The sequence below is a fragment of the Pipistrellus hanaki genome (genome assembly GCF_964339955.1).
Source record: "Pipistrellus hanaki genome assembly, chromosome: 20".
NCBI classification, from domain to species: Eukaryota; Metazoa; Chordata; class Mammalia; order Chiroptera; family Vespertilionidae; genus Pipistrellus; species Pipistrellus hanaki.
The window spans coordinates 12,429,285-12,448,734 of NC_140522.1; the positions used below are offsets into that span (position 1 = coordinate 12,429,285).

At 61.7% G+C, this 19,450-nt stretch overlaps 2 protein-coding genes across 15 annotated transcripts in view; one reads left to right on the forward strand and one right to left on the reverse strand.

The window, feature by feature from the left end:
* The window catches only part of CDC42BPA (CDC42 binding protein kinase alpha), a 182,350-nt gene extending 181,819 nt beyond the window's left edge, over nucleotides 1-531 (forward strand). For all 11 annotated transcript variants that reach the window (XM_084868837.1, XM_084868828.1, XM_084868829.1 and 8 more), the window contains one exon: nucleotides 89-531. In XM_084868837.1, coding sequence (XP_084724963.1) covers nucleotides 89-220 — 132 coding nt within the window. In that variant the 3' untranslated portion in view covers nucleotides 221-531. The remainder of the gene's footprint in view (nucleotides 1-88) is intronic.
* A 5,851-nt stretch (nucleotides 532-6,382) lies between these two features.
* The window catches only part of COQ8A (coenzyme Q8A), a 35,693-nt gene continuing 22,625 nt past the window's right edge, over nucleotides 6,383-19,450 (reverse strand). For 3 of the 4 annotated variants that reach the window (XM_084868885.1, XM_084868886.1, XM_084868887.1), the window contains 12 exons: nucleotides 12,677-12,751; nucleotides 10,263-10,388; nucleotides 9,664-9,749; nucleotides 9,412-9,552; nucleotides 9,019-9,100; nucleotides 8,825-8,918; nucleotides 8,500-8,641; nucleotides 8,280-8,387; nucleotides 8,096-8,161; nucleotides 7,803-7,889; nucleotides 7,072-7,324; nucleotides 6,383-6,705 (listed from right to left, as the gene is read on the reverse strand). In XM_084868885.1, coding sequence (XP_084725011.1) covers nucleotides 6,563-6,705; nucleotides 7,072-7,324; nucleotides 7,803-7,889; nucleotides 8,096-8,161; nucleotides 8,280-8,387; nucleotides 8,500-8,641; nucleotides 8,825-8,918; nucleotides 9,019-9,100; nucleotides 9,412-9,552; nucleotides 9,664-9,749; nucleotides 10,263-10,388; nucleotides 12,677-12,751 — 1,403 coding nt within the window. In that variant the 3' untranslated portion in view covers nucleotides 6,383-6,562. Of the gene's footprint in view, nucleotides 7,325-7,802; nucleotides 7,890-8,095; nucleotides 8,162-8,279; nucleotides 8,388-8,499; nucleotides 8,642-8,824; nucleotides 8,919-9,018; nucleotides 9,101-9,411; nucleotides 9,553-9,663; nucleotides 9,750-10,262; nucleotides 10,389-12,676; nucleotides 12,752-19,450 lie in introns of all 4 variants that reach the window. The other variant, XM_084868888.1, reaches the window with a different exon arrangement.

Here is a 19,450-nt window from a genome sequence, read left to right on the forward strand (position 1 = left end):
CAACCCGGGCCTCGGTCCGGAACCCCCAGGCGGGTGGGGGCCCGGCCGCCTGCACCTCCGTCTCCGCTGACGCCTCCTTCGCCCGCAGGACTCGGACTCCCCGCGGCACTCCACGGCCTCCAACAGCTCCAACCTGAGCAGCCCGCCCAGCCCCGCGTCCCCACGCAAGACCCAGAGCCTCTCCCTGGAGAGCGCCGAGCGCGGCGCCTGGGACCCGTGACCGCCGAGCGGGGGCGGCTTCGCGCAGCCCCTCTCCCCGCCCCGGCAGCAGGGCGGGGGCTGGGGAGCGGCTCCCGCTGCGGCTCCGGGGCCTCTGTCCTCCCCGCCCTCTCCCCGCCCGCCCAGGACACCGCCCGCCACGGAGCCGCAGCCTCCAGCCCCCTGCGCTCGGCCGCGCCCTGACCGCCATGCCCCTCCGGACTCAGCGACGGGTTTCCGGCCCCGTGAGTGCGCCTGTGGGTGGGGGTACGCGGGAGAGCAGCGTCCTGTACCGACGACAGAGGATGCATATACACATACGAGCGATCATTGGATGGAGGCCTGTCGTTTCTGTCTGTTCTCAGCCGCCGCCCCTCTCCCTGCCCCCGCCCCCACCCCTCCTCCCCGGGGCCGCGGTCACCGGGCTGGGTTTGGGCTGTGACCTGGAAGCCCTTCTGCAGCCTCAGGGGCGAACCTTTTTCTGGGGAGCCTGAGCCACACGCCCTCTCTGATCCTCCCAGCCCACAGGCAGGTGGCTGCTGGAGGCCTCTGGGTGCGGGAGGAGGTGCGGGAGGAGGTGTGGGCCGGCCTCAGGGGGGCGCTGAGTGCTGCCCCTTCCCCGAGAGCCTGGGAAGGGGGTTCATTACCGGACACTGACCCCCACGGCAGGACTTGAGCAGCCTTAACCTCAGGCCCGCCGGAGGGAAGGTCTGCCCCGGGCGGAGGCGGCTGGGCCCTGAGCTGGGCGCCTGGCTGCTCCTTTCCCCGGGCCGGGCGCCTCCGGGGCCGCTGCTCTGGGAGGAGGGGCTGAGGTCGGGGAGGAGGGGCCGGGAGGGGGGCTCGGCTGCACAAGGTGCCAGGAGAGGAGTTCAGAGACGCTGAGCGTGGGCGCGCGGCCTGGGCCGGGTTGGCTCCGTACGGCCAGCTCGGCGCTCGCAGGCTGGCCATGGCCGCGGCCAGCTCCCTCTCCAGAATCCGCCCCCTTTGGGAAGAGAAGGTCATCACCATCAACACGCCCTGGGCCTCCGGCACCCGGGGCCGGGCCTGGGTCATTGCACAGCCCGGGGGCTCCTAACCCGGCTCTGCCCGGGAGGAGGGGGCCAGCCAGGCAGCCCCCCACTCCTCCTCTCCGGTCCTCTCCCCCTCATCCTGGGACTCAGCCATTCGTTATCTCTTCGACAACCAAGCGAATCTTGAAAGTTGGTCGCCTGTAGGTGCTTGCTTTTTAAAGGATGTTTTTAGGATCAAACACACCTCCCGGGCCCCTCGGCCGTGAGCCACCGCCTTCGCCTCCGGGGGCCGAGAGGGCGGAGAGGGCCTGCCTGGCGGCTCCTGGCACTTCCGTTCCCACCGCACTCAGGGGTCCTACCTTTCCCGCACCCCCACCCCCTACCCCCGAGCGGCCCGGATGCCGGACCCTCCCGGCGGGCCTCGGGGAGGACTCCAGGGTGACGCCTCCAGGGGCTCCCAGACCGTGGTCATCCCGCCGGTCCTGCCCCCAAACAGCGGCCCCTCCGGAGGCTTCGCGAAGAGGGGCTTGGAGGACGGGGCTCGGAGGGGCGGCGCAGTGAGGGCCGGGAGGGGGGCAGGGCCACGGGGGCGGCAGGGGAGCGTCCCCTCCGCGGGGACAGCTGCTCTCGGGGCGGCCTCGGTGCTCTGTCCAGCCACGTGGCGCTCTCCCTCGGATTCCACCTTTCGGGGGCTGGGGGTGCGAGACGATGTGCACACAGGGGCCCGGAGCACGGAATCCGAGTGGAGCGGCCTCCTCCCCGCCCGCCGGCTCCGCCTCCCCCCGGCCCGGCGCCCGGACCTGGCCGTCCGAAAGGACGCCCGGTCTGATTAGCATGTCACCTTTTATTATCACAGACACGGATTTCTTTCTGCCAAACAAAGCTCCCGTCAGACGGGGACGGAAGTCGGTTGGTTCCCTTTGCTGATGAGCGAGCACCGGCCTCGGTGTGGGCGGTCCCCGGGCGCAGCGCCGGCCGCGGACCCCATGGTCTGCTTTCCGAGAAGCCCGGGCCCGCAGGGAGAGCCCCGTCCCTTCAGCGGACACCGAGCCTCTGTCATCGGCGCTCAGCCCCCTCCCGAGGGCAGAGCTCCGTTACGGCGGCCACAGCCTGTGAGAGGCGACCGCGTGTGCGGGGCTCCGTGTCTCAGAGCAAAGACGTGGCGGCCTCACGTGGCGGCCTCACGTGGCGGCCTCACGTGGCGGCCTCACGTGGCGGCCTCACGTGGCGGCCTCACGTGGCGGCCTCACGTGGCGGCCTCACGTGGCGGCCTCACGTGGCGGCCTCACGTGGCGGCCTCACGTGGCGGCCTCACGTGGCGGCCTCACGTGGCGGCCTCACGTGGCACACCTGCCTGGCCAGGCGGGGCCCGGGCCTCCCGCCCACCTCACCCATCCCACCGACAGACGGCACTGGGCAGCGACGTGGCCAGGCCGCTGGCTCCTCACGCTCCCCTCCCGGGCCAGCTCCTGAGTTGGGTGCCTCATGCCCCTCCCGCCCGTGTCACGCCTCCCTCCTGGGCCGCTCCCCGAGCCCGGCCGCTCCCAGCCCCGGCCGGCTGCTCGTGCCCATGGGAACCCTGGTCATTTCGGGGGGGAATTGGCAAATCAAGCCTGAAACGTCACGAAAACACGATGACCTGCCTTGTATCGGACAGTGTGGTGTCATTGGTCTTCCTCGTTTTTAGGGTTTTCCTCGTCGTAGCCTCACAGCGCTGCCTGGCCTCGTGCGGTCACTTCCTGTCGGGGTGCGATGCTGACAGAGCCCTGTGCACGGAGGGGGACGTTCTGGCCTTGAGTCAGTCGTTTCATCGCATTCGGTTTGATGTCCTCAGCTCCTGGGGAGCTTTAGAGATTCCTCCCCCGACAGGGGCGTGGCCGCGTCTGCACAGACGTGCCTCAGTGGAACATGTATGTGAGAGGCCTCCCGGTGCTGTCGCTCAGGGCTGACCAGACGCGATGAACCGCAGGAGCTGTTAGCAGGGAGGGCGGCCTTTCTTTCCCTGACATGAAGCCCGAGCAGCAGAGCAAAGGGACGGACTGTGGGCTCAGCGGCCCTGCTCCCTGCCGCCCGGCCCGTCCAGGCCCCTCCTCCCCCTGAGGGAGGCCGTGGGGTCGCTCACCCAGGACTCCTAGTTCCCTCATAGCCCGGTGAGAGCCCGTTCCCTCTCCGGAAGCTTCCACGTCTGCCGCTGGAGCTTCACGCACCCGCCTCCGTCTGCTCGGCCAGCGTGTCCGATCGGCTGTTGCTGGCAGTGCTGTGTGAGCAGGGGTGTGCGTCTGAATTAGTGTTTGCATTTCTTTGAATAAGTCCCCGGAGTGGAACTGCTGGATGGCATGGCAGCTGTTTTTAGTTTTTTGAACAATCTTCGTACCGTTTTCCACCATTTACAGTCTCACCCACAGTTTAGGTGGGTCCTTCACGTCCTCACCAGCGCGTGTTGATTTGTTGGTGACAGCCATTCTGACGAGTGCGCGTCTGTCTCTCATCGTGGTTTAATCTGTACTTTCCCGATTAGTGACATTGAGCGTCTTCTCATACACCTGTTGGCCATTCGTATGTTCTTTCTGTAGAAGTGTCTATTCGGGCCCTCTGCCCTTTTCATCAGATTGTTTGGTTAAGTCGTGAGTTCCTTGTGTATTTTGTATATTAAACCCCCATCAGATGTATCATTGGCGAATACCTTCTCCCCGTTCAGTAGGTTATGTTCCTTTTAATGGTTTCCTTCACTGCACAGATCTTTTGTTTGATGTCTCATTTGCTTATTTTTCATTTTCATTTTCCGTTGTCTGAGGAGACATATTCAAAAAGATATTGCTGCCCTGACTGGTTTGACTCAATAGAGTATCGGCCTTCGGACTGAGGTGTCCCGGGTTTGATTCCGGTCAAGGGCATGTACTACCTTGGTTGCGGGCGCGTCCCCAGTAGGGGGTGTGCAGGAGGCAGCTGGTCAATGTTTATTTCTCATTGATGTTTCTGGCTCTCTGTCCCTCTCCCTTTCTCTCGGTAAAAAAATCAACAAAATGTTTGTTTGTTTTTTTAAAGATACTGCTAAGTGATGTCAGAGTTTAATGCTTATTTTTTTCTACCGTGTTTCCCCGAAAATAAGACGCTAGGGCAACTTTGGGAGAAAAAAATTAATATAAGACACTGTCTTATTTTCAGGGAAACAGGGTAGCAGCTTATGGCTCCAGGTCCTATATTGAAGTCTCCAGTCCATTTTCAGTTTAGTTTTATACGTGATGTAAGTGGTCCAATTTCACTGTTTTACATGCATCTGTCCTGTTTTCCCAGCACTGCTTGTTGGAAAGACTATCCCTGCCTTTCTCTTTCTTTTTTAATATATTTTATTGATTTTTTTATAGAGATGAAGGGAGAGAGAGTTAGAAATATTGATGAGAGAGAAACATCTATCAGCTGCCTCCTGCAACCCCCCGCTGGGGATGTGCCCGCAACCAAGGCACATACCCTTGACCGGAATCGAACCTGGGACCTTTCAGTCCGCAGGCTGACGCTCTACCACTGAGCAAAACTGGTTTCGGCCCTGCCTCCTTAAAGGTCAACCGTGTAAGCAAGGCTTCACTCCCCATCCTATCCCATTGATCTGTATATCTGTTTTTATGCCAGTACCATACCATGTTAATAACATACATTTACAGTATAGTTTGATATCACTAAGCGTGGCACTCCTACCTTTTTCTCAAAAAAATTTTTTTGGCTGTTCAGGGTCCTTGGTGGTTCCATATAGATCTGATTGCTGATGGTTTTCCTGGTTTCTGGAGGGGGCCTACAGAACTGAAACTCCCTTAGGGCTGCGTTTGCTGGGTCCTACGAACTTAGAAAGTTTTGTTTCATTTGTTTCAAGACATTCTATTTCCTCTCGACCCTCATTGGTGGTTTAGGAGCGTGGTGTTAGTCTCCGCATCTCCGAGTTCCTTCTCCAGTTTCTTCCTGGTGGGTTCCCGGTTCCATGCCTCTCTGGTTGCAAAAGGTGCCGATGTGGTTTCAGTCCTGAATTCACGGAACCTTGTTTGGTGGCCTCGTGTGTGTGCTTTCCGGAGGGTGTTCCATGTGCACAGGAGAGGGTGTGTGTCTGAAGCTTCTGGGAGAAATGCTGACGGGAGCTGGCGGTGGTGCTGGGACCAGGGCTGACCTCGGGGCAGCTGCTGTCGTGGAGCCCACGCTCCCCCATCCCGGAGCCCACTGATCCATCTCAAGGTGCGAGGATTTCCCTTCAGCACCTTCGGACCGACTGTGCGAGGACCTGTCTCAGCCCCGAGACGACTCTGCAGGGGGTCAGCGTCTGCGTGGAGCCTCCACCCGGACGTTCCTGTTCCCTGGGAATTCGTTCCGCCGGGAAAAGCCCGTTTCCGAGGTTCATTTGCGACTGATGGTTCATGGTTTCCCGCCGCTCAGGAGCGCTGACCCTGTGCAGCCGTGGCCCTTTCCCCCTGGGCCGAGTTCGCTCCGGAGCAGCTGCGGCTGTTCTGTGTGTGGGAGGCCTGGGGGCGTGGGGGCCCCCGCAGGGGAGTTGCTGGGTGGTGATCAGAGCTGTCCCTTCCCCTCTTCCTTTCTCCCGAACCCCTTTCTCTGATGATGAGTGTGGGCTAAGCCCTCCAGAACGCTCGCACTGGGAACCTGCACGAACCCAGGGACACCTGCAGACAGGGCTGGTGTGCACTGACCTCAGGCTCCTCTCTCGTCAGGAGGAAGGAATTCATGCCAGTGGTAGGATGGCTTGCCTTTATTTTTTTTTTAAGGGGAAGTGTATTTTTTCTTTTTTAATATATTTTATTGATTTTTTTACGGAGAGGAAAGGAGAGGGATAGAGAGTTAGAAACATCGATGAGAGAGAATCATCGATGAGCTGCCTCTTGCACACCTCCCACTGGGGATGTGCCCGCAACCCAGGTACATGCCCTTGACCGGAATCGAACCCGGGACTTTTCAGTCCGCAGGCTGACGCTCTATCCACTGAACCAAACCGGTTTCAGCTGGTTTGCCTTTTTTTGAAAATACATTTCGATTGATTTCAGAGCGGGAGAGTCATTGATCTGCTGCCTCCTGCAGGCCCCACACTGGGGATCGAGCCTGCAGCCCGGGTAGGTGCCCTGACCGGGAATCAAGCCATTACCTCCTTTGTACGTCGACACGCAACCACTGAGCCACGCTGGTTGGGCTGTTTTGCTTTTATTGAAACAAGTAAATCAGACAATTACAAGAATTTTACAAAAATTAACAGAGCCTGTGAGGACCCCGGTCTAACCATGTGACATTCATATCACTCCACAAGGCCCTGGCCCGGGGGAAGGAGGCCCCCGCACACACCGTCTACACGTGCTACACGACAGCTGTCACGTTCTCCGGCTGCCCCGACCGCCCTGGGAGGCAGCAATTCTCCAGCTGCTTCCAGGCCCGCAGCCGCAGAGGGCAGGCCTCACTCCCACCGAGGACCTGTGGGCGCTGCTCCCGCCCGACTCTGGCTGCCGATTACAGGCTGGAGAGGCAAAGGGCGGAAAACGCACACACACCTTTAATTCGCGTTCACTAACAGTCAAAAAGCGTTCTCTATTTCCTTGGTGGCAGGGATTCTCGCCTTCTGGTTAACATTAGGTGAAACCCCCGTTTTCCTAAAAGGAAATACAACGGCCTTCATCTAGAGGATTTCAGGGTTCCATTCTCATTCGTGCACACCTCACTCCGGACCCTCTTAGCAGTAAAAACTGTGGTTAGCGCTGGCCGCGGGGCCCCGACGGCACCCGGTCAGAGCCCGCACCTCCCTCGGCGGAGGAGTCTGAAGGGCGCCGCCCGCCCGCCGGCTCCGTGCCCAGCTACTGCGCGTCCCGCTGCTTGCAGTACTTGCTGTAGGCCTCCTCGAACATGTCCTTGCAGGGGATCTTGGCCTTGAGCTTGGAGCAGATGAGGAAGGAGCCGCCCATCTTTCTGTGCAGCGAGTAGGTCTCCTCGGGGGGCGGGATGAGCCGGTGCTTGAGCATGACGGGGATCAGGTTGTGGATCTCCTCCGTGGTCTTCTGGGTGCCGAAGTCGAAGGGCTCGTGGGAGGCGAAGGCCTTCCCCAGCGTGAGGATGGCGTTCACGTGCGCGTCCTCCATGGCCTGCGGGCGGAGAGGGGGTCAGCCTCGCGCCCGGAGGCCCGGGGGGGAGTTGGGTTGAATCCTAACGGGAGCTGAGAGCAGCGTTAACGTGTGGCCGGGCTCCGTGGGAGACCACGGGGGTGGCAGGGCCTCAGCCCATGCAGGAGGGCGCCGCCCAAAGGCACTCGGGCTCAGTGTGTGCGGACAGACCCTGAGAGTCCTCAGGCCAAAGGGACAGTCTGAGTGCGGAGAGCGCTGCTGAGATTCCCCCGGCTCCGCTCCCACCCCTCAGCTCCAGGCGGACTCTCGGGCTTGCAGAGAAGGACCAGCGCTTCTGACCAGGCCCCTAAGTGCCCGTCTGGCTGCCCAGGCTCTGCCACTCGTAGCCTCCGGGCAGAGGCGGGCGGGGCTCTGCAGAGGGCACTGGCCCCTCTGGGGTCACATTTACAAAGGGAAGTTCTGCTGTGACTGCAAAGGAAAAGCAGGCCGCGGCGCGCACCTTGACCTCGTAGCCGGTGAGGAACTTCATCTCGATGGACTTCTTCAGCACCGCCTCCCGGTCCTGGTCGGCGGCCGCCCTGATGACCTGGGCACACAGAGGAGCTGCTGGGCCGGAGCGACCCCTGCCCGGCCCCAAACGCTGCCACCGGCTCCCTGTTCCTCCCGGACCCTGGCCGGAGGTCCCAGCCGGGCTGGGAGCCTGACGGGGCCATGACCGCACCAGCCGCCCTCCCCGTCCCCTCCCCCAGCCCCGCCTCGGGACAGGGCAGCGCGGCCAGGCCCGCCCCCCACCTGGATGTAGAGGTCGGTGAAGGACTTGTCGTACTCCCGAGTTGCCCCGAAGTCCAGGAGAGCCACCTGGGCAGGGCGACAGCAGGGCAGGTTTGCAGCTGGGTGCCGAGCCCCCGACCACAGACCCCGCTGCCCTGCCCCGCCCCCACCCTCCACCCTCCACCCTCCACCCTCCCGGGCTCACCTTGTGCTGCTCGGGGTCGTAGAAGAAGTTGGACCAGTTCGGGTCAGTCTGCATGAAGTGGAACTCGAACAGCTCCCTCAGGCACAGGACCAGGATGTTGTGGCAGATCTGGGGGGGGGGGGAGCCTGGTGACCCGGGAGTCGAGGGCTGGGGAACCTCTGCCCAGATGGCACTTGGTTCCAAGGGCACTGCCTGGGGCTGCCGGCCGCTGCAGACGCACCTCGTTCCGGACCTCCTGGCTCAGCCCCTCGGCCTGGTCCAGGGGGAAGCCAGACACGAGCTCGGTGGTCAGCACGTGGGGGCTGCACAGCTCGTCCACGACCTCGGGCACGTAGAAGAAGGGGTGGTCCTTCAGCAGCTCCCTGCGGGGTGCGGAGTCACACGGGGCCCGGGGCCCCCTCACCCGCCGGGGGAGACGGGACACCGGGGACTGGCCACCCAGTGGAGGGCCCTGCTCTCAGCAGGCCAGACCTCTCCCCTCCCCCGGGGGCTCCCCTGGGAGAGCGGCCGGCACGGCCACAGCGCGGCCCGGCCCCGAGCGGCACCTGAACTTCTTGGCGCAGGCGGCCTCTCGCTTGTAGTCGCACTCGAGGGCCAGCTCCCGCCGCAGCACGTCGATCAGGTGCTCGGGGAACAGGCCTGGCAGGTGGGGGGTGTCAGGTGAGCGGAGGGCTCCCCTAGGGAGGCCCCACGGGTGCCCAGAGCCCACCCGGTCCTGCCGGCGGCCCAGCGAGCACACCTTCGGGGAGCACGTTGCTCATGTTCAGCACGGCCATGAGGTTGTTGACGTCGCTGTTGATGCTCTGGGCCACGCCGGGGTACTGCGGGGGCAGAGGTCCCGTGAGCAGAGCGGACCCCACACCTTGGGAGTCACCACTGTCTACCTCCCCTTCCCATGCGTCTCTGAGCACAGCGCCACTCAGCGCCGGCCGCCACGCAGGCCCAAGGCGGACAATCCCGTCCAGGCCAAGCTCCCTGGGCCCGTCCTGCCCCCCCACACACACTCCCTGGGCCAGTCCGGCTCAGCTCCCGGTGCCGGCCAGGTGCTGGGCCAGAAACGGCGACACAGACCCACCCGAGGGCCCCTCGGCCTGGCTCCCTGTAGCCCCGCAGGGACGACCCCAGCGCCCACCTGGATCTTCATGGCCACCTCCCGCCCGTCCTTCATCCGGGCCAGGTGCACCTGCCCGATGGAGGCGGCCGCGAAGGGCCGCTCCTCGAAGTACTCCAGCTTGTCCCGCCAGTTGGGGCCCAGGTCGCTGTTGAGAGTTTTCTGGAGGGAGAGGCGGGAGGCACCGTCAGCCCAGCCCTCCCGGAGGCCCTGCGGCTCCTCCGGGCGGGAAGGCGGCACCGGAGCCGCCCGGCCCCCACCCGCCCGCCTCACCGTCATCTGCTTCAGGGGCATGAAGTCCGCGCTCTGCCTCACGCGCTCGAAGATCTTGGCCAGGTGGGGGTTGATGAAGGCGTCGTCTGGAAGGCACCAGGGAAGCAGGAGGCAGAGGGCTGAGCCCGGGGGAGCGAGGCCGGGGACAGAGCGGACCCACACCCTGCCCGGGGGCTCCTGGGAGATGCTGCTCTGCCCGCCCACACACAGCCCGGGTGCAGAGACAAGGCCCAGGCTCCGAAGGCTGCCCTGCGTGTGCCTGCCCCCGGCCATCCCATGAGCCCCACTAACTGCCGCTGAGGACTCGCTGTCACTGCCAGCCTCGGCGCCCCAGCCTCTGCTCGTGAGGCCCCTGGAGCCAGGCTCACTCCAGCCGCCTCCCTCCGGGGCCACATGCTCCTTCCCGCCCACACCAACCGGCAGGACTGCGAGCCCTCCTCTCCGCTCCCTCCAATCGAGACACGTCTCAGCACCCCTGCTGGCAGCAGCCAGGCCCCAGCAAGAGGAGCCGGAAGGCCCCCCATCCTCCCTCCACCCCCCCTCCCCCCCTCCCGTGGGGCTGAAGGCGGCTGCCCCGTCCACGCACCACAGGCACTCACCCTGGATGCTCAGCATCTGGCCCAGCTTGAGCGCCGCCCCGCGCACCTTGCACAGCGTGCTCACGATGCGCTCCGCGTTGGCCTCCGACAGGAAGGGGCTGGAGTCCAGCACGGCCTTCTTCCCCCCTGTGGGCGGAAGCCAGGTCACCGCGGCACCAGCACCCACTCCGAGTGCCGAGGGGCATGGAAGAGGCTGGCAGGGCTCGCAAGGGGGCCGTCGGCAGGCGCAGGGCCTGAGGAGACCCGTCCGTTCCTCTCTCGTGGGCCTCGGAGCCTGAGTGCACCCAGCCCACGGCTGCCGCGGGCCCGCTGGTCACCCCTCCCCTTGGAAACGGCAGAGGCAGTGACGTCAGGGTGTGGGGTTCTAAGTGCGACCTGAAGAAGCCCGCACGGAGCCTGGCCAGCCTTCCTCCTGGGTCCCCTAAGAACCAAAGAGCAGTCGCTGTCCCACCCCCACCTCCCCGACACTGCTGAGGCCTCGGGAGCACGCAGCACCCCCAACCGAGTGCGTACACGCACACGCACGCACACGCACACGCACACGCAAGCCTGGGGCCTGGAGAGGGCATGCTGAAGGGCAGTCAGCTGGCAAGAGGGACGGGCACAGGGAGTGAGGGATCCAGTGCAGTGCCAGGGAGGACAGAGGTCGCCCAGCACACCCACCACGGGGCCAGCTGGCTGCAGTGAGTGCCTTCCTCTGGGAGGGGAGCTCAGGGTCAAGGACAGCACTCGCCGCTGCGCCTGCCGCTCCCCTCGCTCTCCTCGCTCCCCTCTGCCAGAGGCCTCGCAGCTCCCTGCAGCCAGCTGGCCCCGGGGCCAGTGCAGTGACCTCAGGGGGGCCGATGACCTGTGACCGGGACATGGGGTGGGAGGGTGCGCGGTGATGACCCCAGGGGTCAGGACCCTCTGCCCAGCGCCCCACCTCCACCTCAGCGGCCCTCCCTAAGTACCGAGTCTGCCCTGTCCTGGGTGGGAGAGGCGTGCCCGGCGCCCCCCCGCCCTCCCCCAGCTCCTCAGCACCCCTTCCCCTCCTGCAGCTGGTGGCACTCGCTGCTTCCTGCCTGCTGGCCTCGGAGCCCAGCGAGGTGCCTGGCCCGGAGCGCAGGAGGACGGAGCTAGGTACCAAGAGGAAGCCTGTCCCAGGAACCTGCCCAGCCCAGCCTCTGACGGAGTGGGGAGCACAGGGTGGGGTGCAGTTTGCAGAAGAGAAGCCCCGAAGAGAGCATGCGCATCCGCCAGCTTCTCAGAGCAGCTGTCAGCTCACTCAGGAGTCAGGCTGCGTCCTACACAGCAGGGGTCCCAGGAGGGTGAGTGGTGTCGGCTCCCAGGGAGAGACCGAGCTGTTGGGGGTCAGGGGGCAGCCTGTGGGCCGGGCTCCAGAATGGCTGGACCAGGAAGGGTCCCCGATCACACCCCGGCTACGTCGCCAGCGGGGACATGGCTGGTTCTGAAGACGAGGAGCCGGCGGCAGAGCGGGGTGGGCCTGTCCCTCGGGAGAGCCCTCCAGGGCAGGCGGAGCTGGGCCTGGCTGGTCACGGCACCGCAGAGCCTGTCCTGGGAACTGGGGCAGAGCTTGGGGCCCGTCCTGCCTGGCCTGAGCCCCAGGTCCTCTGGCTCCTGGGCCATCAAGGTCCACTCCAGCCAAGGTCACTGCTCCCTGACCAAGGACACGGGCTTACGCCTGGAGCCAGTCCTCGCCTCCCCGGCCCGGACCTGTGGGAGCGGCCGGCCACGGGGGGAGGGCGGCTCTCGGGAAGGCTGGCTTCTCCCCAGGAAGCCAGGCTCGTTCCCAGAGTGTGTCGCACCAGCACTAAAAATACCCCCGCTAAGCCGTCCCCCGGCCCTGCCAGGACACGTGTGTCCCCGCACCCGGGCCTGTGGGGACAGCAGTGCCTTCTCTCCAGAGTTCCCTGACCACAGAGGCCCTGGAGTGAAGAGGGGCCGCCGCTGCGGCTGGCAGCCAGGGCAGCGGGCACGGGCAGTGGTGTCCCTGGGGGTCCTCGTGAAGGGACAGGAGGCGCCAGACATCTCCTGGAGAGACGAGTGTTCTGACCTGACCCCTGGCTGACCCCAGGAGATGGGGAGACGGGACAGAGGGTCATGACCTCTGCCTCAGAGATGGAGGACCCTGTGGGACCTGTCCCAGCAGCGCCCACATCCCTCAGCCGCGTGGAGCCCTGGGCGCCTGACAGCCAGGCCACAGGCCCAGCCGCTCCGGGGGGCGGGGGCGGGGGCGGGGCCACACCCCAGCGCCACCGAGGGAGCCGGAAGGGGGGTGAGCAGGGCAGGCAGCACTGGAGAGAGCCGCCCGCCCGCAGGCCACGGTGATTGTGCCCTACAGGGGGCATGGGTGACCCCAGAACACAGGTGGGACTGGGCTGACAGGCCCACCCCCAGGGTCAAGGGCAGCTCACCTGAGGAGTCCTCCGAGCGGAGGGTCTTCTTGGCGACTTCGGCCAGAGCTCCGAAGCCCAGGCCCACGGCCAGACCTGGAGGGAGGAGGCAGGCCGCTGGGCATTGCCTGGGAGCGGCCTGTGCCTCCACCCACAAGCCCCCCCCACACACACACACACACACACACACCCCTCGGCTTCCCAAGGTCCCTCAGACACTCCTGAACATTCTCTTTAATCCTCACTGGAGGACACGCTGGAAGGGATGGAGGGAGGGAGGGAGAGAAACAGAAACAGAAAGGGAGAGGGGAGAAGGAGAGAGGGAAAAAGAAAGAGAAGGTTGGGGGGGGGGGGGCATCGAAATGAGAGCAACATCCATCGGTTGCTTTCCATACGCACCCCAACGGGGGCTCAAACCCACAGCCCAGAATGTGCCTGACCAGGAACTGACCAGCAGCTCTTCGGTGACAGGACGACGCTCAGAGACAGACACGCAGGGACACACTCTCTGCTGCTGTCAGAGAAGATCTGGCAGGTGCGTTTGGTGAAAAGCTTCGTCTGCCCCACCCCCATCACCTGTGCTCATGTGCAGGCTCATGGGACACACACACACACACCCCAAGACAACACACCACCGAGAACACAGGCTGGAGGACCCGACCCGGGACGAGGGACCGGGCACCCCCCTCGGAACGCAGCCGCCCGCTGCGCAGCCTGGGAGCCTGGGAGAGGAGCCCTGTCTTCAGAGCCCGAACTTTCTCCCCGGAGGGAGGGACCTCACGACAGGGACATAAGCAAAAGGTTAGGGTCCCCAGTCCAAACAGACTCCCAGGAATTCAGGCTGCAGCCCTCACGCAGGCACTGACAGCGGTGGCAGCCCCCCTCTCCCTTTTGCAATCCAAATCTAAGTTCATCAGGGCCTCGGCCCGGAGGCAGGGAAGTGGCCGGAGCCCCTCTAACAGGTCTAGCTGTGGGGTGGGGCGGGGCAGGAGGCACACATTAGCAGGGAGAGGATGAAGAGCAGGTGGCTGAGCACTGACTGCAGAGAGCCGCAGGGAAGACACTACAGAGGCCCTCAGGCCTGGAAGAGCACAGCCCGGGGCCGGAGGGCCAGGGCCCAGAGAGCAGCAGCCCCAGGCCCAGAGGGGACAGACTCACACTGGGTGCTCCGATTAACATCTCCCCAATTTTACAAAACACAGAGGTTGGGGCCTCCTAGTCTCTGTGGAGCTCAAACAACTGAACAGGCAGAGCCCTCCAGCAGGGCTGGCGCAGCCTGCCCCCAAGTGCTTGCGGTGGTTCTCCTTCCTCCTGTTCACAGTGGCCAGGCCGGTCCTGTCCAAAGACAGACAGTGCCAGCCACACGTGCGGTATTCCCAACAGCAAAAAGCACGCAAAATGAATGCCGACATGGATTTTAGCCAGCTTATCCAGACCGTTACCATTTCAACAAGGACTCAATATAAAAATTACTGGCCCCCTCGCCGGTGTGGCTCTGTGGATAGAGCGTCGACCTGCAGAATGAAGGGTCCAGGATCGATTCCGTCAAGGGCGCACGCCGAGGCTGTGGGCTCGATACTCAGCAGGGGACCTGCAGGAGGCGGCCGATCCATGACTCCCTCTCACCACTGGTTTCTCTCCCCCCCTCTCCCTTCCTCTCTGACATCAATAAAAATATCTGTTTAATTATTAGACATATTGTACATTTTGTACTAACTCTTCCACATCCTGTGTGTATTCTGCCTGAGCATGTCTCGGCTGGGGCAGCCACGTTTCCAGGGCGGGCGCCGTGTGGCGGGGGCTGCAGCACGGGCAGCACCGGGCAACCACGGAAAGAAGCCACGGGCAGCTGGTGACCCGGGCCCACCAAGGACGTCTTGGTGTGCCGGCATGCAGGTGCCAGGGCCTGCTTCCCTCTGCGGTCACTGGCACAGCGCTGGGAGCCTGTCTCCAATTAATCATTAACGCTCCTGCCCACCCATCACACTGTCTGACTTAGGAAAACAAAGATGTTAACCTTCAAACTCGAGCAAGTGTCACCAATGTCTGTATCTAGATTTCTCTCTGCCGATCAAGTCCAAAGACAAAAGAGGCAGATGGCGTCAGAGGCTGTCCAGCCTGGCCCTTGGGAACAGACACTACAGGGTGTGTGTGTGTGTGTGTGTGTGTCTCTTTGTGTCTGTGTGTCTATTTGTGTGTGTGTGTATAGGTGTGTGTGTCTCTTTGTGTCTGTGTGTCTATTTGTGTGTGTGTGTATAGGTGTGTGTCTATGTGTGTGTGTGTGTGTGTCTGTGAATGTCTCTGTGTCTATATGTCTGTGTATGTCTCTGTGTCTCTGTGTCTCTGTGCACGTGTGTGTCTGTGTGTCTGAATCTCTGTGTGTGTGTGTCTCTGTGTCTGTATGTCTGTATGTGTCTGTGTCTGTGTGCCTGTGTGTGTGTGTGTGTGTGTGTGTGTGTCTCCAGCATGGAAAGTTGGGTGATGAGCCCCCCTTCCTGCAGGCAGAGGCACCCCCGCTCCTGCTGGGCCCCCTAAGATGCTTGGTCACACTGTTCTCTGGCGTCTCCAAGCTGCAGATCAGAGCCCAGACTCTGCAAGGCCAAGGGCCTGTCCTTCAATCACTGAACAGAGACAGTGGACCCGGTGCCTCAGCTCCTCCTGTGGCCCCACAAGCTCCTCAGGACCAGCCAGGGCCAGGCCCCGAGGCAGCCCTGACCTTGGCCTCAAGAGCTCCTCTAACTGAGAAACACCTGCTCCCACCAAGCTCAGAGGTTCCCAGAACTCTGCTGAGGGAAGGCCAGAACCCAGCTGGAAGCTGGACTCGATTCCTCCTCTGACGGGCGTGCCTCCGCCTCGATCCTCCAGGTCCTGGTGCGGACCCAGAGCTCATGCTCGCCGTCACCTGCGCCCCTCGGCCCCTCAGCACCCCAAGCCCTCATGGCACGCCTCTCCACTTTCTCACTCACACCGGCCTAGCCTGCTGCACAGAGTCCTGGGAACAGCGTGGAGCCTGCTCTGAGGCCCGGCCTGGCCTCCGTCCTGGCCTGTCAGAAGGCGCCAGCACCTTCTAAGAATGTTCCTGACGTTCCCCATCTCCCCCATCTCCCTCACAAACAAAGTTTACAAACAGGAGAGATGGGGCGGGGCTTTCCCCCAGGCGGGCGCCCTGGGCCAGCTCCCCCGCTGGGACCCGCTCCTGCGATCGGGGAGCCCAGGCCCCAGCCCGGCCCTCCGCCCGGCGCTCCCTCTGGAGGTCCTCAGAGCCCACGTGGCCTTCCTGGAGCAGCCATCAGGCTTGTGCCCAGACAGGCTCCGGACCAAGAAAGGAGACAATAACGCCTTCTAACAGCAGCGGGTCGGTGAGGCGGCCTGGGAAGGTGCCGCGGGAGGGAGGAAGTGAGGGAATGTTCTCTCGGGCAGCACGGTCCGGCAGCCGACAGGTGCGGGCGGTTCCATGTGGCAACAGGGGCGCGTGACAGCTCCGTCACACGGCGCTCACACGGCGCTCACACGTCAGGGCCTGACAGCGAAGCCCTGTCGGTGTGAGCTCATCTATCAATCCTGAGCTGACAAGAAGGTCCACAAAGAACAGGCTGGGCGAGGACATGGTCCTCTGCTTCCGGGTTCCCAAGGCTCAGGAATGCAGTCCCTTCTGTGTCCCTGCGTCCGCCAGCCCGGACACAGATACAGGCAGCCGGTCAGACCGAGTCTGTGAGAGGGGTCCTGGGCGAGGGGGCGTGGCTCAGCATGTCACTGTGACTGGAGACAAGAACTGCCTGACCTCCCTCCGTCCTAAGAGGGAAAGGACACCGGAACCCCTAAGCCAGGCCTGCCCAGGGCTCAGGACGTCTCGTCCCACAGCAGCCCTCCTGGCTGCTCAGCGGGCGGGAGAGCCCGGGGGCGGGGGGACAGGCTGCACGGCATGTGCCCTCAGGAATCGGGAAGGAAACTGGCATCAGGAAGTGCCACCACGAGGGGCCAGTCAGGTGGGCCTTGGACACCGCCCTGTCAACCCAGGGCCCGGCCTCCACAGCCACCAAGATCAGGTGCCCCATCGGTCAGTACTGGGTGGGGAAGCCTGACATTAGCCCAGTCGACAAAGGGCAGCGGGCCAGGAGGCCAGACCAGAGTGCTGCTGCGGAGGCATCAACACCCCCTCCCGCGCTGCCCCCTGCCCACTGCAGGCTGACCTGCAAGGCCTGGGCTCCCCCAGTGTCTACACGAGAGGGTGGGGGTGAATTCAGCACAAAACCCAGTAACTCCATTTACTATCCTCTATCTTGGAATCGTGGCCTTTGACTTTTAAAAAGATCAATAAGCTGGGCGGGATGGGGGCGGGGAGGGCCAGGGTCCGCCACCAGGGCTGTCTCCCCCCTCGGTCGTCTTTATAAGCTTACGTGGGGAGGGGGGAGGGGGGCATCGTACACCGGCTTCACGCCCTCGGGCCCCAGCATGCTCGCCCCACATCACCTGTGCCAGGACAGACCCTAACCCAGGGCCCTGCACCGGATCGAACATCAGCCTCCGCTGACCACGGCCAGCCCACGCCTCCCACCCACGTGGACTGCACCTCCGGCTCCAGGGAGAGCAGGGCTTGGAGCGATCAGGATTCACCATTCCTGGTGCCGGCCACTAAAACCCGCCTCACCACCTCCTCAGGGCCAGAGAAAGACCCCAAGTGCTGGAGAGACCAAGCTCAGCAAATCCTGAAAAATGCCCTGAGCCTTCAGAATCTCAACACCAACGTGGCTAAGAATACCATCACGTTCCTGGGAGATGGGATGGGCGACCACCCACATCCTCCAGGGCCAGCTGCCCTAAAACCCTGAGGAGACCAGGCTGGAGGGGGACAAGTACCCGCACATGGCTCTCTCCAAGACACACAACACCAACGCTTAGGTCGCCAACAGCATGGGCACTGCCACTGCCCACAGTGTGGGTGAAGCCAATGAAAGCCAATGAGTGAAGGCCGTCAGCGTGTGTACAGCAACCCAGAGCTCCCTCTGCAACACCACCCAGGGGAGCGAGGTCACCTCTATCCCTGCGGGGAGCAGGCCTAAGCTGTCAGTCAGACATCCCCTGAGGGCTCCCGGACTGCAAGAGGGTGCAGGCTGGACTGAGTGCACAGATTTCATGCACTCGGCCTCTGGTTTTTTAATAAGAAATAAAAAGCCCTGGCTAAGTAGTTCAGTTAGTTAGAGCGCCACCCTGATACACCAAATTTGTGGGTTGGATCTCAGTCAGGACACACATAAGAATCAACCAATCTATATGTATAAAAGGCTAATATGCTAAGTGTCCATCTGGGTAATGATGCCACGGAGCAACGCCCAGCTTCCCCTTCCTAGTGACAACTAGCCTCCTTGAAGTTTCTTCAGCCCAGGAACTCAACTTGCTTTATAGCCAGTTGGAAACACTTTATACTATAGCCAAATGTCTGTGAAGCATTTTCCCTGTCCCACCTCATTTGATCCTCACAGAAGTCCTGGAGTAGGTAGATAGGAGACTCAGTGGAATCCTATTTTTGTTTCATTAGCAGAAAACAGAGATTTGAAAGCTTAGAAATTTGACCTGACTGAAAAAAAGTAAGAAATGGTGGGCCTTGAAAATGACTTTAGGTTTTCTCCCTGCGCAGAATATAGTCAAACACTGCTGCAGTTACATATTTTACCCTTTGTTCTGCCTGTGAGATCTACAATGATAATCTGCTTCATGTTGATATTTACTGCTGTGTTGCTGACAATTATCTGGAAGAGAAGTTGGGGTGCTTCACTGGGCTGGAACAAGCTTAGCTACATCAGAAAGCAGGTCTAATTAAGCAAGTTTGTTCTATGTCTATAAAAGGCTAAGTAGACTCGCACATGCATGATACATATAACGCTCTCACTGGCACCAATGGCATGTGTGTGTCTCCATCTGTCATTGTCAATCATGAATTTGGTTGACACTTCTATTACAGAGAAAGGGCGAACAGCGATATTAAAATATTTCTTCTAATTAATTTCCTTTCACTGGAAAAAACAAATCCATGTTTCGCCCTCTCTCTCTGATATAAATTTAATAAGAAAGTCATGTTACACAGGTAATAGCCACTGTGCAAAGCAGGGAATGAACTATGCCGAGTCTTCTAGGGAGCAGGGACCACTGGAGGCCACCAAAGCAGTGATTCTCAAACTCATTCTGGTGGTGGAACCCCAGGAACTTACGATATTCAGTGTAACCCACTCTTCTCTTCTGTTGATACTGTTCAATATTAAAACTGTTTTTGCATAAGAGGAATTGTTAACTAATACGTAACCGATGGAAAAGCAGCATATTTGTGTAAGAGTTCAGAGACTAGCTCCAGAAATCACACATTCCGGCTCCAGGATACTTGCTGACTCCCAACCATAAAAACAGAACCTTGCCCTGGCCAGTTTGGCTCAGTAAGTAGAGTGTCAGCTTGCAGACCAAAGGGTCCTGGGTCCAAATCCAGTCAAGGGCACGTATCTCGGTTGTAGGCTCCTCCCAAGCCCGGGCCTTGATCAGGGCTTGCACAGGGGACAACCAATCTATGTGCTTCTCTCACATCAATATTTCTCTCTGTTTTTCCCTCTCACTTCCACTTTCCTTAAAAATCAATGGAAAAATATCCTCGAGTGAAGATTAAGAATAAATAAGTCCTATATAATAAAAGCCGAATATGCAAATTGTTCCACCGCTCGCTATGACATGCGCTGACCACCAGGGAGGCAGCATAGCACATGGCAGGTGTCGGCGACGTGGTGCTGGCAGTGGGCAGCAGTGAAGGCGCTG